The sequence below is a fragment of the Cotesia typhae genome, unplaced genomic scaffold (assembly GCF_013202065.1).
Source record: "Cotesia typhae breed Kobodo isofemale line unplaced genomic scaffold, CoteBio_Ctyphae scaffold_152, whole genome shotgun sequence".
In the NCBI taxonomy this organism is placed as follows: Eukaryota; Metazoa; Arthropoda; class Insecta; order Hymenoptera; family Braconidae; genus Cotesia; species Cotesia typhae.
The window spans coordinates 10,355,803-10,371,651 of NW_027423776.1; the positions used below are offsets into that span (position 1 = coordinate 10,355,803).

The 15,849-nt window shown below is 27.3% G+C and overlaps 1 protein-coding gene across 1 annotated transcript; it reads right to left on the minus strand.

Annotated features, from left to right (window-relative positions):
• Positions 1-10,202: 10,202 nt before the first annotated feature.
• On the minus strand, positions 10,203-15,819 carry LOC141536142 (longitudinals lacking protein, isoforms A/B/D/L-like). Its single transcript, XM_074256453.1, has 2 exons — positions 15,807-15,819; positions 10,203-15,727 (listed from the first exon to the last, which is right to left on the minus strand). The coding sequence occupies exon 2, from the start codon at positions 14,696-14,698 to the stop codon at positions 14,441-14,443; it is 258 nt and encodes an 85-aa protein (XP_074112554.1). The 5' UTR covers positions 14,699-15,727; positions 15,807-15,819; the 3' UTR covers positions 10,203-14,440.
• Between the last annotated feature and the right edge of the window lie 30 nt (positions 15,820-15,849).

Consider the following 15,849-nt stretch of genomic DNA (forward strand, 5'->3'; position numbering starts at 1 on the left):
TTTTTTTTTTTTTTTATCTGAAACCAATTAAACTCATCTTGTAAATAATAATTAATATTAATTAATTATTAAATATACAAAGAAGAGTATCAAGCCAGAAGAATTTACCTTTCAATTTTTTTTTTTATCTTCAGCTTCGATATTCTTCATAGAGGATTTTTCACTGTAATAATTCTTAAATTAACGGGATAAATAATTAAAAATAAAATTGTTAATTCGGTTCCGCCGGGAAGGGATGCAAAAATTATAAACTAAGTAGAGAAATTGCTTGGAAAAAAGTATCTTAATTAAAAAAATAAATTAAATTTAATATCTTCTTTATAATCTTGAGGATGAATTATTTCTTCTTTGGATCTTGCACTTAAATCTTCAGTTTTGTCGATAAATTTTATTTCTTCTTTGACGAATTTCTTCAAATCTGTCGATTTTTTTTTTAATTTATTCTCTTCATTGATGAATTAAATTTCTTCATGGCGAATTTTTGTTAAAAATAATCTTCAAGGTGCTCACAATTTTTTTCTTCCCATAAAAATTTTGTTGTGCTGCGTGCGCAAGTGCCTTTGAAAGCTACTTCTTTGTTTAAACTCCCGGCCACAGAGCGCGCAAGTGTGCTGGGGAGTTTTGCCGCATTCTTCACGTAGATGGCGCCCGAGAGATACTTTCCACATGTAGGATTTACCGCACATGCTGCAAGTATACGGGCGTCCTACGTACGGCATTTTTGGCGAGTCTTCATCTGAAAAGAAGAAATATGTTAGCGTAAAATCAATTGGCTAGAAATAAAAATATAATTTTTTAAAGTTATTTTTTTTTTTTTTTTATTTTTTAGTCTTCCTTCCCAACGCTGGATTCAGCTGCCGTTAGTATGGTTATTTCTTCTCGACTTGAACAAAAATGAAATGTTAGTAAGTTATTTAATTTTATTTTTTTTGGTGATTTAATTATTGATTTTAGAAAAATATAAAACAAATTTTCTTTTTATTTAAAATATTTTTAATTAATAAACAAATTAAAGTGCTTGCAATTTGTGAATTGCAATGTAATGATAAGTCAGATGGTGCTTGTGTGTGAATTTTTTTCCACAGTATTCACAATTAAATTGTCGCGGAACTCCACATTCTACTCGCAAGTGCTTTCTTAAACTATCTCTTCTTTGGTAAACTTTTTGACATCTCGGGCATTTGAAGATTTTTGTTGATGATGAACTCGCTCCGTAGAAATCTAAAAAAAAAAAATTTGTGTTAATATGAGTTCTAAATGATTTTTTTTTTTTTTTTTTTTTTTTTTTAAGAAGCAATAGTCAATTATGATTTTGAAGTGCAGAATTTCTAGGGAAGAAATGACTTGCATTATTTACAGGTTAATTTGATGTTATTGTGATGGAATAATTCTTCGTACAGCATCTAGATAACACAAAAATTAATTAGTATCATCATTATATATATATCAGAAATTTCTTGAGCCTGCAAGTTTAATTTATAGAAAAATTTTTACATTTAATTGTAATTTTTATTTTATTTATTACAATTATAAAAATTTTAATAATATTTTTGAGATTAGAAATTTTTAATGAAATCCTGATGTTACACTCATCAAGAGCTTTCATTTGAGTACCCACATGCATTTTTCATATATTTTTCATATATACATATATATAAAATATATAAATATGTGATAAATTGTTGTAGGTACTCAAATGAAAGGTCTTGATGAGTATAACATTGAAATGAGCTTATATTTTTTAAAATGACAATAGTTCACAAGATACAAGGCCATTTCTTAATTATTGACAATAATAATGAAAATTTTTGAAGAAGAAATATATTATCTTAATTTTATTAAAATAATAAATTATAAAATATTTAAATTAAAAAAAAAAACGATAAATTTAAAGATTATACATTAATCAACAATTTTCATAATAAAATATTTAGATAAATAATTTCTAAAAGTTGTGAAGAATAATATATGATCAATAATTAAATTATTCATCGTATACGTATCGGAAAAGTGCATCCAGACTTGACATGGCTAATCCACTGATTAAGTTTATCAGTCCGGTAATTACACTCTGTACAAATAAACTTAACTCCGCAATCGTCGCGTTGATGACAGCTCAATGAAAACGCGTATTTAAAACGCCTTCCGCAGTGGCAAATTAGGCGACCTGGAACAAAAAAATAAAATGTTAGTAAAAGATCAAAAATACAAAACTGTACGGAAATTTTTGTTATTGATCACTGTTAACGCATAAGACACAAAAAAGGATCAAGGATCGAGGATTGAAGATTATTTATTGTGAAATAAATTCAATGAATTTTTTTTTTTATTTTTTCTAACGCAACCTTCTACAATGTTTACAATCGTAAATATATTAATTCGGAGAAAATAAATTTTACAGACAAAATCCTTCACCGTATTTAATTCCAGTACAGTTTAACTTGCATTACAATTTTTAATTTTTTTTTTTTTTTAATTATTATCATAATAAATAAATTTGAAAGATATTTTGTTAATATATATGGCTTGGATATATTTTTTAACGTTATTAGTTTAATTAAACTCCCATTAGAGAACACTTACGTACTAATTATTATCAGAATTCCTTACACTAATATTATTATTTTTTATTAATAATTAATTACATTTTAAACTGTTTAATTTAATGTATAATTTTATAATTTTATCGGTAATATATTTTTTTTTTCTGTTAATATTTATAAATATAAGGGATGTAGGCATAAAGTGCCGGCGTATAAAAAAGTCGACACAATTACTCGAGTATTGCAACCATTAACTTGGCAATTAAATATTTAGAACAATTAATTTGGCTTGTAACCGTTCAATAACTATTTAAAAGATCATTATTTATATTGATAAATATTTTATCTTCACAATAATTGATAAAATAAAAAAAATCCACCCTTTACAATACGGATTTACGGGTAACTATATATTTATCAGATACATTATATATATTAATATATTTATAATATATAATACGTCTCACTTGTGTTTGTTTATTATTTAAATATCAGTCTTTCTGCTGCTTATTTATTTCATTGCTTTCAAGCAACGTTTTATTATTTTTCCTTTAATATGAATTTTTATTTTTTATTATTTTATTTATTTATTTGTTTTATTGAGTTTCCAAATAATTAGATTATTTTATCAACAATTATTGAAGCAATAACTTGTTGATATTTAAGTTTGTTGCCGACAATAGACCCGTCGTGTATTTTTTAGTCCCGGGAGACTTGGAAGACTCCTTATTATAGATTATCTTTGTCCGTGTTAGATTTAGTGTCGGCTTAGGAGTAATTACGGGCACTAAGATGCCCAGTGAAGGAAGAAATATTGCAACAGTCCACTCTTTTGATAAACTTTTATGCTAACTGACATTTTCCTTTTCGGAATTCGGTCACAATCTGATCTCACGGTTCCAAGATTTTATTTTGCCGCAGAGATACTTTTTTTGTCATTTTTAATCAGTGAGACGAGAAATTTTTGTTTTAATAATTCATCATAATAATTGTTACAATAATAATAATTAATAATATAGATAGATAGATAGAGAAGACATGATATAGTTGAGGATAGATTAAATGTCAGCTAAAATAAATTCCAAGATTAAAATTTTAGTTTTTAAGGAGATCCACGCGAAGTAGAGAAACTTTTTAAACTTCTTGAAAATTTGTAAATTTAATTTACGTTGCTTAAAAATTAATTAAAAAAAAAAAAAAAAACAGTAGATTTCCGAATTTATTACGGAGATATTTAATATTTTTCATGAAAAATCACAAGGAACTTCCGTTCTGTAAAGTTTTAAATTTGATTTATTAATTAATTTTACTTATTAAGTTATTAATTAATTTTATGGCGTTAAAGTTAGCAGATTAAAGAATTTTTTAATTTTATTTAACAAAAAAATTAGTTCCATAAAATGATTTTAAAAAAATTGAATTTTTAATTTCTAAATGTCAATTTTTTTTCCTAATTTTTTTTGTCATAATTTATTTGTTTCAAAAAAATTCTAAAAATTATTAAATATTTGCTAAATTTATTTTCATATTAATTTTAAGATGCATTTCTACGTATTATTTTTTTATAGACATTCTTTAGACTAGAAGGGTACTCGGATCTCCTGAAATTAAATTCAAGAACTTTTTGAGACTAATTAGATCCAATCTTTGGTCTTATTTTTGTTATTATTATTATTATTATTATTATTATTATTATTATTATTATTATTATTATTAATCATTCATTAATATAATTCTCCAACTAGAGTCTCTAAGACAGCTAGCCCTTCAAAAAACTAATATTTAATTTTTTTGAACACTTATTCGTTGAACTAAAATTACCATTTAAAAATGACTAGTATTAGAATTGAATTCTCGCTAAACTAATTTTAAATTTAATAATTGTTTAATTTAATATTAATATTTATTATCATCTTCAATCTTAAATATCAATAAAATCTTTATTCGTTGCTTCGAAACGTTTTATTTTGTTATTTTTAACGTTTAAACCATTCAAAAATGTAGTCAAACATTATTCAAAATAAAAACACCAATTCATTAATAACAATTGATGTCTCCCTTGACGTTTCTACGCTACAACTTCTATCCGTAATGCAATTAATTCGTCGATTAACTGGTTTAATAATTATTTCAATAAGACATTTAATAACTGGTCAACTGCGGCCGCCCTTAGTACAATTGGGCCGGCGAACTCTAAAAAATTCAGGACATTTTTTTGTAAGTTTTTTTTTTCAATTTTCCGTCCTCTATAGTAATTATAATTTGTATAAAAATAATTGGGCGCTTAAACTAGCGAATATCGGACTCGGGGCTCGATTAAACTTCAAAGCGTATTATTATTGTTTAATATCCGCGTATGTATTTAGAACCCCGGAGACCGTAAAATGTTCAACAATATATTTTAATCTTAAGATTATTTAATTTGTATAATATATATTTATAATTTTTTTTTTTTTTTTTTTTGTATTTTTTGGCTTTTTTCTTTAATTGATATATGGCACTCAACAACTGCTAGTCGCTAGATATTTTTGGTATTAATTATTACTCAACTAGTATACTAATTATATTTCACAAGCTTTGATTGGCAACACAAAACAGCGTTTGCAATTTCTAGCGTATTTATCTATCTTTATCGTAGTACAATTTTATTTATTCAATTGCTTTTATTATTTGGCATAAAAGACAAGTAAAATAAAAAATCGATGGTAACTTTTGGTGTTTTTATAAAATATTGTCATGGATTTTTGGTAATTTTTTGGGAAATTCCCGAAATAATTATACTAAAAAAATATTATCACTTAATCAAATGACTGTTTGTTGTAAAAATTTATAAAATTAAACATCTCTCGGTGTAATTTTAGAACAATTGTTATAAATTTTCACAGCAAACAGAAGACTAGTAATTTTATTGATTGGAAATAATAAAATAAAATAAATAATAAAAGTAAATGAGAGACAAGGATTATTTGGCACTTGGCAATTATTTTGGCAAACGTTCGTCCAGCCGGAGTCCCTGGAGGCTGGAGAATAAAAAATAATAAATGGGTGTTATTTGAGTGGGTACTTGCGTGGGTTGTTTTCGGACTTGGAGGGTCGTTAGTTGACGGTCTGGGAGTGAGGCTTGGCGAGAACGTGGCGGTGGTTGATGTGAGCCTTGAGGTTCCTCTCGTACTTGGAGCTGAAGGCGCAGTGGGGGCAGCTGAAGGAGGGAGCCTTTCCGCACTCGTAGAGAATGTGTCGCTTGAGGATGTACGCATTCTTGTAGGACTTTCCGCACCTTGAGCAATCGTGGCGTCTGTCGTGGGCGGAAATCGCGAGCGGCCGATTGTTGATTCTCGCGACGTGTCGGGCCGGACAGTGGATCCGGGCTCGTCTCTGGGGGGTCAGAGGCGCCGGGACCTGGCTGGTGGATCCGTTGCTGCTTCTAACGCTACGTCTGACGCCCTCGTGCCACCCGAGACTTGCGAAGAACCCTGGGAATAAATTAAATCAAATAATGTTAGTCAACTCTCTTGTCGGCTTGCGTTCTCGAGGATGCAATCGGTCCGCGCCGGGACATGCCAAACAAATTTACTTAATAAAAGCTACAACAACGAGCGGATGAGGGTGAATGTCAGGATGCTAATGTATGCTTTATTAACTATACACTTTACTACTTTTTCTTCTTTACCTGTAAAATAAAAAATAATTTTATTAATAAAAATTCTTTAATATTTAACTAGCAACCTTGCAGTCACTAAGTGACTGTCGTGACTTGTAAACTATAAATAAATAAAATTTTGTTTTATTAAATATTGACATTTTTAAAAATATAAGCTCATTCCGAGATTACACTCATCAAGAGCTTTCATTTGAGTACCCACATGTATTTTTCATATATTTATCATATATACATATATATAAATATATAAAATATATGAAAAATTGATGTGGGTACTCAAATGAAAGCTCTTGATGAGTGTAACATCGGAATGAGCTTATATCTTTAAAAATGTCAACATTGTCACAAGATACAAGGTCATTTCTTAATTATATATCTCGAGATAGATCATTTTTGAATGCGGCCTAAATACTTATAATAAATTGACTTTCAAAATTTTTCATATTCTCCTAAAAACATTGTTCTTCTTAAGCTTGCAATTTTCTTCTTTGGTGTTCCTTGTCACCCCTCAGGAAATCTGAAAAAAAAAAAATAAATTAAATTAGTATACGGAAGTGTGAAAAAAATTTGACCTTTCACCCATTTGTGAAAAATTTTTTTGATCCTGAAAAAAAAAAATTTAGACAAAAAATAATGGAATAAATGAGGAAAATATATCGGCGGTTGTCTTTCTAGACTTTATTTTGCTCTAATTTATCATACAAGATTTTTACAATGTCAAATAAACAAAAATGACAGTAAAAAATGATAAAAGCATGTAGGTTTTGGAATGTGTAACACAGTTGCGACGATATGTTGCCAAAAATACATTATTATATTTAAATAAAATTCAAACAGAATAGACGTCACTATTTAGTTATTTATCATAAATAATTATTTTATAATGGATACAATTAATTAATGTAAATGTATAGTTATACAATATTAAACAAACAAATTATAAATGAAGCAACCCGTTCGGATATAACCAAGCCAATAATTCAATAATTAATTAAGAAAAATTACAATTATTTTATTAATTACAGTATTGTTTAATAAGCCGGTAAATTATAGCGCACAATTGTTTGTCGTGTCGAGTACAATTATTTTTTTTTTTTTTTCCATCTGATTGAAGCAAAAATAAATTTTATCTAGAAAGATATTCATTTTTATTACTATAATTAATTAATTAATCAATTATTACTTTTTTTTTTCTAAATAATATTTATTATAAATGAAGAAACATCATAATTCATAATATTAATAATTAATGATGATAATAATAATAATAATAATCATTCGTTGGCAAATACATGGCGAAATAATTATGATTACGTAACTCTTTATTTATATTTTTATTTTTTTCTCTTTTTTTGTTAATTTATTTTGTTTAATTTATTTATTTTTTTAGTGAGGCGCTGAGCGGGTTGTTGACTTTTTTTTTTTTTTTTTTTTGTTGTACTAGAGTATCATGCTTAGAGATTAAAATTATCGTTCATTATTACAAATAATATTTTTTTTTTTTTTTTTTTTTTTTTTTTTTTTTTTTTTTTTTTAATAGAACGACAATTTTAAACTCGAACTAAAACTAATTGTACTGATAGAAAAATATTAAAGAAGAAATAATAAAAATAAATACGGCAGTGATTTATTAAGACTAATGAGAAAAGAAAAAATAGGAGCAGTTAAGTGAGATTACAATGATTGTAATAAATAATAATTATTATTAAAATATCACCGGTGGATAAATTAATTTGAAGATTATCGTGTTATTATTTAAATTAATTGTTTTTTATTGCAGTTTTTTTATTTTTTTAAATTGATAAGCGAATTTGAGTCACGGGAATTTCTTGTAAAAAAATAGATGGCACAGCCGAACGAGCGAATAACCGAAAACCTGCTCGGCCTTATCGCTGGTTTACCGGATCTACCGGACAGAGATTTATTTGTTAGTTTATTTGGTCGACTATAGACATTTAAATAATTTATTATCTGTAAATCGAGACAGAGATTGCACATTAGAGATTTAGTGACTCGAACTCGCCAAATTTTGTTGGAAAAAATTTTTTAGTTAAACAAAATTTGAAGAATTTAATCGAAAAAAGTTAAAATAGAAATTGATAATCAGATAAATAATATAACGATTGAGCTTCTTTGAATACTTGTATAATTATCCAGTAAATATAATACCTTAAAAAGCGCTCAGAGGTTTAAAAGCTCAGCGCCTCTTATTTTAGTGAGTTGTTCTCTAGTCTAAAATCTAAATCGTACTTGAAGGCACTTAACACAAGGCTCTCAATATTTAAAAACTACATTCCGTTATTTATTATTTATAAATCGGCTTAAATAGTGCCTCGGATTTTATTCCACTCGATAAACACATTCAATTCTATTTACTTTATTTGTTAAAACTTTCATCCGTTTGTTTAGAATTTTTTTATTCGCCAAACTTGGATAAATTGTATCAGTACCTAACTGCCTGCAAGCTCTCGCCATTTTAGAGTACTTCTTTTTTATTTTATTTTATTTTTTTTTTCTTTTTTTTTCTTTTCACCTTTTTTTATTCATCAACTTTCTTCTCCTAACGCAAAATATTAACCATCTATTTTAAATTCTAGCGCTTTACTTCAATTTATTGACACAAGGCAGTACAATTTATTTATTTTCTGTGGGGAGGTGTCACAATTTTATAAATTTCCCATAAAAATTTTTTTTTGTTGCGGTCGCGGTTTTAATTTAAAAAAAATTTTTTTAATTATTAAATAAATATTGATGAAAAATAATTTTTAAAAATAACTCACAGTTACTATTCATACCTTACTTATAACTCACTATCCAATAATCAAACATCAATCGCAGCAATACCAAATTTAAAATCTCAAACAACTTCCATAATATAAATTTCAATCATAAATTAAAAAAAGCCTAATTAATTTTAATTTCTAGCCTAAAAAAATATCAATTTTATTTATTTATTTTTTTAACAAAAAGCTCAAACTGCTCGCAGTCGGCCGAAAAAATACAAAAAAAATTTCTTTTTTTTTTTTTCTATACGTAAATCTAAAAATGTTTATTGTATAATTTTTAAAAAATTTAAATTGTTTAATTTTTTCCTAGCCATCATACCAACACATTCACTTTTTATCATTCTTCAGATTTATCACACAGATTATTCAGGTCTTAAAGTCGTTCTTATTTCATAACTAAACCGATTTTCTGGTTTTTAAAGCAACCCTTAAGCTGTTTGCATAAATCGTAACTGGGAACGCTTAAAAAATAAATTTTTGCTTAAAATTTTTTATAATCTTATAAATTTTATAAGAAATTTATTATAAAAAAAATAAACAAGTCAAGCTTTATTAATTTATTATAATTTTGTAAAATACCTGGATGGTATTTTTTTTCGAGTCTTTAATTAAATAATCCAAATAATTTATTCCAAAAATTCATTACTTGAATATTAAAAAAAAAAAAAAATAAATTTAGTGTCTAAATATCACATTGTATTTCAAAAAAACACAATTTATTTAAATAGTTATTATTAATAATAATAATTTATTTAGTTTAAAAAATTTATCAACCGAAAAAGTCCAAAAATTTTCAGTGAAAGACTAGGCTTTCATAAGAATGTTAAGATATAAAATTTTCTTATAAAAAAAAATTTTTATTGACAAATAAATATCAATATCAATATCAATGACCGCATGCCACATATTTCTTTAAAAAAAAAAAAAATCATAAAATAATAATAATAATATTAATAATAAATGAAAATGATGCTTGACCGCGCATCGTCTCATTTTATTATTTTAAAAAGTATTTTTATAATTACGCTCGTTTAAAATTGTTCTACTTAAAAAAAAAAAAAAAAAAAAATAAAAATAAAAATAAAACCGTCACCTGGAGAACGATTAAAATCAATAAATTTAACATAATAATAATTTTATTTTATTTTAAAATCAACGCAAAATATTATATGAGACGACCCGTCGTAATTTTTAAAAAATAATAATAAAATATAGGGAGTAAAATATTTATTTAAATGCCTAATATTAAATATATATAAATTCAAAAAATTAGCCCAATAATATGCGCAAAAAAATATTGTTATAATATTAATAAGAATATAATAATAATAATAATAATAATAAAAAAGCCATTATTGTGAATATTTTATATCACCACCAAAAGGCAAAGAATTAAGCTTAGAGCAACCAAATTAATATATAAATATATTTATATATATAATAAAAACGCGGTCGGTGAATTTTAATAATACGCGAACCCGCGGTAATCGATAACCAAATTAAAATAATTATTTACCTCGTTAGTAATCTCCAAAACATTTATTAGCGCTTAGATCTCGACAAAATCCCCCAAAAAAACGTCTCACCCTTCTTTTTCGCTTTTTTTTGTTTGTTATTTTTTATTATTTCCTCTCGAGTGGTCGCGGGCGATCTCATTCCCGGTGCTCCCAATCAACCGGCTCTTTTCCGGTGATCACTTTTCAAATTACTATTACTACACATCTTAAAGGCACTTTCAGACAATAATTATTCTGTAGCAATAATAATTAACCGAGAACACTTTTTCACTAAAGGGGCTTTTTTTTTTCTTCTCAATTTCATAGAACTCTTATACTCTTATTACCCTTATTACCCAATCAATAAAACCTTAATTACGAAAAAAAATTAGCAGCCAATAGGCAATCGAAGTTATTTTCTTTTTTAGACTAAAAACTAACACTAAAATTATATTAGCCAATTATATAATCAATATCAAATGAAATAACCAATTATTAACCAGTTAGGCATCAATGCAACCCCTAAATCCTCAACAAAATAATAATCAACTAATAATAAAATTGTATAGGCGCCTAAAATTCATTTATCAAAACAACCTCTCACTTTTTTCAGAGTCAGAACAATTAAAAAAAAATATTTACCGTGATGTGGCCCAAAAATAAATCTGTAACGTCAATTTTCCACGCATTCGGCACGACTAATATATTTTTTTTTTTATATAAAAGTTAATAATATTTAATTAATTTATATTCTTACAATCTATTCCTTGAAAATTCTAAATCTAGTAATCTCCAGATTGTTTTTTTTTATCAGTTACTTTTAAACGGCGATTATTTATCAAGTATCTTGCGTAAATATATCCAATATAATTGTTTAATTAATCACCGTTAAGGCCTCAAGGGCAGTAAAATTACTTTTGCCTTAAAAAGTTATTTCTTAAATCTTCTTAAATCTAATTACTTCAAATTTTCTTGTTATACTTTAATTAATAGACTTTAAAGGTCTTATTCTGAGTAATTACCGCCTACAATTATTATTTATCTTCAAAGTTAACTATTTAAATAGTCAAAAAAAAAATATTGAGGCATCTTGCACTTGACTGCGGATACAGAAAAAATTTAATATGTATTTTTTTTTTTTTTTAGTTATAAATATATATATATAATTTTGTAATAGACTCTGGTTGATTTAAACAACGATAAACATGCGAAATAATGCAAGGCCACATATTGTGCTATATTATATTAATTTCCATAATTTATAAAAATTTTTTTCTTAAATTTGCGCTTAAAATTTTTCAGTATTTTTTTTTCGTTTTTTTTTTTTTTTTTTTAGTACAAATTTTTAATTGAAAATTGAGAGTCCGCGTGTACTACCAAGCACTCTTTTTTATTCATAGAATTAAAAACTAAAAACTAGTTTGAAATAAAAATAAAAATAATTAAAAAATTTATTAATAACTATTTGTCGCGTTAAAAACGCTCTCACTTATGTGTTATGAGTATAAGACGTATTTTAAATGCTATTTTATTGTATTGAGTTATTCAATATTTTTTGTCATAAATATTGTCTACAGTTAAATGGAACCGGACATCCGTGACCTGGAAAACACGTGGCTTAAAGGAGCACAGGAGTTTACTTTGTAGTTAAAGAGTTATTTATCAATAAATTAGTTTGTTTCCGTTAACTTCAATTCTACAACTATACGTAAATTTGTGTACTCACTGATCACCCGCTAAGTGCTCAAGACCCGACTCCCGCAACTACTGACTTATCAACTACACATTTATTTATTATATAACCATTATTATTAACATTTACATATATAGTTATTATACTGTACACGATAAATTGTTTGTTTAAATTTAAAGATAATACTTGTCGCGTGTCAGCAATGAGGCTTTTGTTTGATTAGTTTGCCGAGAGACGGCCCTATATGACAAACATCAATTATCGTTCAGTTAATCCTTCTCTCGCTTCAGAACAATCCCAACTGCTACAGTAAATAATAAAAGGTACTTTTATTAAAAGATTATTGCGACAATTGTGTGTTGGGTTGTTTATTCTGTTGGCTAACTATATCAGTCTTGTGTCTTTTAAATAATGTGATGCTGTTGATTTATCTTTCGGGGTAATTGTTGTTGTTCGGATTGTTAATTAAAGGGAAAGAGAAGGATCAACAAAACGAATTTGATGGAAGGAGTCGCGGAAGCGGATCTCGGTTCGGGGCGGTAATTAATTGTTTATCACCTGGTTGTCGGCCTGGCACCGGTTACTTCAATCTCTAAATATTCGTATACCTTTTTAATTATTTAAATAAAAAAAAGAGACAAGCGGCATTTATCTTTACTCCTTAATAAACTATAATAATAAATTATTATTTTTTATTATTTTGTTGTTTGTATATAAATATATAGATCTATAGAATTCTTTTTTATATTATATGTATACTGTATATAAATATTTATCTATAATTTATAATAATATTTTAATATAATTAAATGCATTGTTATGAATTTGCTTGAAAGTATTATCTGGCAGTCTGTCGGATCCTCTTCCTCGGTCGGGACTTTTAATTGCAAGCTCGCTTTTAAAAGTCTCCAGAAACCGAGAATTGTGTTTATTAGCAAAATTACTATTGTTACTGAGACTCGTTTCTGTTAAATACATAAATATATATTTATTATATGAGAATTGACTAAAGAAAAATTTATGGAGATAATAATAATAATTATTATTATTTTAAATGGCGATGAAAAAAAATGGAATGGAGTGAATAAAAACTATTATATCAGGAGTAACCAGGCTGACAATATTTTTACTATTGACTGAGTTAAATATTATTATTTTATTTCTATGTTAATAATAATTATTATTTATTATTTATTAGTCCTTAAGCCACGTGTGTCACAGAGTCCGCTATTAAAATATGGAACCAGTGTGACCAGAATGGTTGCTATGGAAGAGCTCCGGTAAGCATCCGGACGAGCCTTGATCTCACCCAACGCTGTCTTTAATTCACTATTTATATCAAAATAATTTCCGAGTATTGTTTAATAAATCGCAATCTCCCTCTGAGGGACCTAAATCAATAAAAATAATTTTAAAAATAATAAACATCTCGAATTAATCGAATACATTTGTTTGTTTAATAAAAAAATAAATATTTTGACAATATAAATTTATATTTGTCTATCACAAGGATAAAATAACTAGAAGAAGAGAGTCTTGCGGCCAGTTAAATCTTGTGCGAGTCAAAGGATTTAAAAACTAATAGAATAAAATAAAAAAAAAAAAAAAAGGTAAAAACAGATTAAAGACAGGGTTGGGTGTTTCTCGGGCCGTTTAGTCTCTTAATGTCGGTACTCTCTGAAAAAAAATATCTCAGTACGACTGTCGGTAGAGTCTAAAATATTTAAGGGTAAAGTAAAGAGAGGGTAAATAACCGTGGAGACCTAGATCGCGTCGTACACCAGCGACGTCGCCGCTGTCCCGCGGTTTTTAATTGGACCTCAATCGTCAATCACCAATCATACTCTCAGGCATCATACAATCGGACCATTAAACCCTAATTATTAATTACACTTACTCTGATTTTAAAAACAACATGATTAAAATAATCATCAATAATATTATACGTCTTTTGTAAGCCTTCTGATCTATCAATAGAGTTTCCCGATTTTAAACTCTTTAAATCGGCAATGTGTAGTTTTAAATTTAAAAAATGACTCCGAAATAATTAATAAAAATTTATCACTTTCTTCTCCGTTAAAAAATTACCCTAAAATTATTATTAACCAATAAATCTAATTTAAAAACTCTAAACAAAAAATGAATGATTTTAAAATAGTTTTACTGGTATCATGCGCGTTTCTTAACTTGCAATCCTCGATGACGACTCGGGTGAGTAGAGACCCGGAAGACCAGCCACCGGCTCAAGCGACTCTAAACCACTAGACGAGCTCCTGCTTGAAGATCTTCTCCTTGTGCATCCGCTCCATGTGCCTCGCGATGTGCATCTTCTGCTTGGCGCGGTAAACGCAGTGGGGACACTGGAACTGAGGCTCCTTTCCGCACTCCCACTTCTGGTGGTTCCTCAGGCTGCTCTTCAGCTTGTAGACGCGCCCGCAGGCCGGACAATTGAACCCCTCCGGGTTTCCGGTCGTGCTTCCGCCGAATCCTTTTCCCAGGCCGCCTCCAGACCGCCACATTATTGAGGGAACGCTCCAGCGCTGCCAAGCTGCTGCCCACTTCAGCCCTGTGATGCTCAGGTCCTCGGCTAGAACATACGTTCGAATAAATTACTATCTGCTCTTATTATTATCATCAATTTTCTTCAAATCTTTTTTTTTGTTCTTCCTCGACTCGGTTTTCTAAAACGTCGCCTCGAGAGTGAACTGGAATTTTTTTTTCAAGCTTACAAATTTTTTTTTTTTAATTTTCAAAATTTTCTTTTTTTTTTTTTTTTAATTAAAATTAAAATTTTTTAAATTACAAAAAGGTTAGATCCTTACTCTCGAGCCCCAAGCAGCTAGCTATGAATTTTTCAGAAGAGCAAACGTTTTTTTCGAAAGAAACATTTGACATTTTTTCTAATTAAAATTATTATTAATGTCAATTATTTCTGACGGTAAGCAGTGGCTGGTTCAGGAAATCATTTACAATATATTTAAAACTAATTTTCATTTCCAGGGCTTTTAAATTTAATTCTTATAATTTTTAGTTAGTGCGCATGCCAATCCTTCAGTGATAGAGAGAAATAATAATGAGCATGAACGAGAATAAATGAAGGTGAAAGAATTAGATGCTAATTTTTTTTTTTTTTTTTTTTTTTTTCACTCGTCTTGTGTAAGGAGCTAAGTGTGCAGGGATTACTATTTTTTTAAAGGATCAGCGGTTTTACATTTTTTTTTTTTTTTTTTTTTTTAAATGAAATCATTAGACATTTGATCATTTTTTTTTAAAATTAGATTTGTAATTTATTAAAATTTTCACATGTAGAATTTTTTTTTAATAAAAAAATCAATAATTAATATTTAAAAAATTGAAAATGTGAAAATTAAAAAAAAAAAATTCTAAAAATGATCAAATGTCTATTAATTTCACCATCAATTTTTTTTTTCTAATCTATATTGATGATTGTCGATAAATGATGCTCGTATCTCGTGGAATTGCCTTTAAAATAATCCTCTTGATCCTCAAAAAGCTTCCAAGTAAATTTCCGGGCTTCGTTCCGCCACCTAAAAAATAAAAATCGCTTTAGAAGTGTTCAAAAATAATTAAAAAAAATTCCCAATTTTTTTTTTATTAAATACTTACACTGTGAAAAAAAAAAAATAGAAAAATAAATAAAAACAAAATA

Excerpts from the sequence above, each read along its gene's own strand:
- LOC141536142 (XM_074256453.1), bottom strand. The coding sequence starts at position 14,698 with ATGTGGCGGTCTGGAGGCGGCCTGGGAAAAGGATTCGGCGGAAGCACG.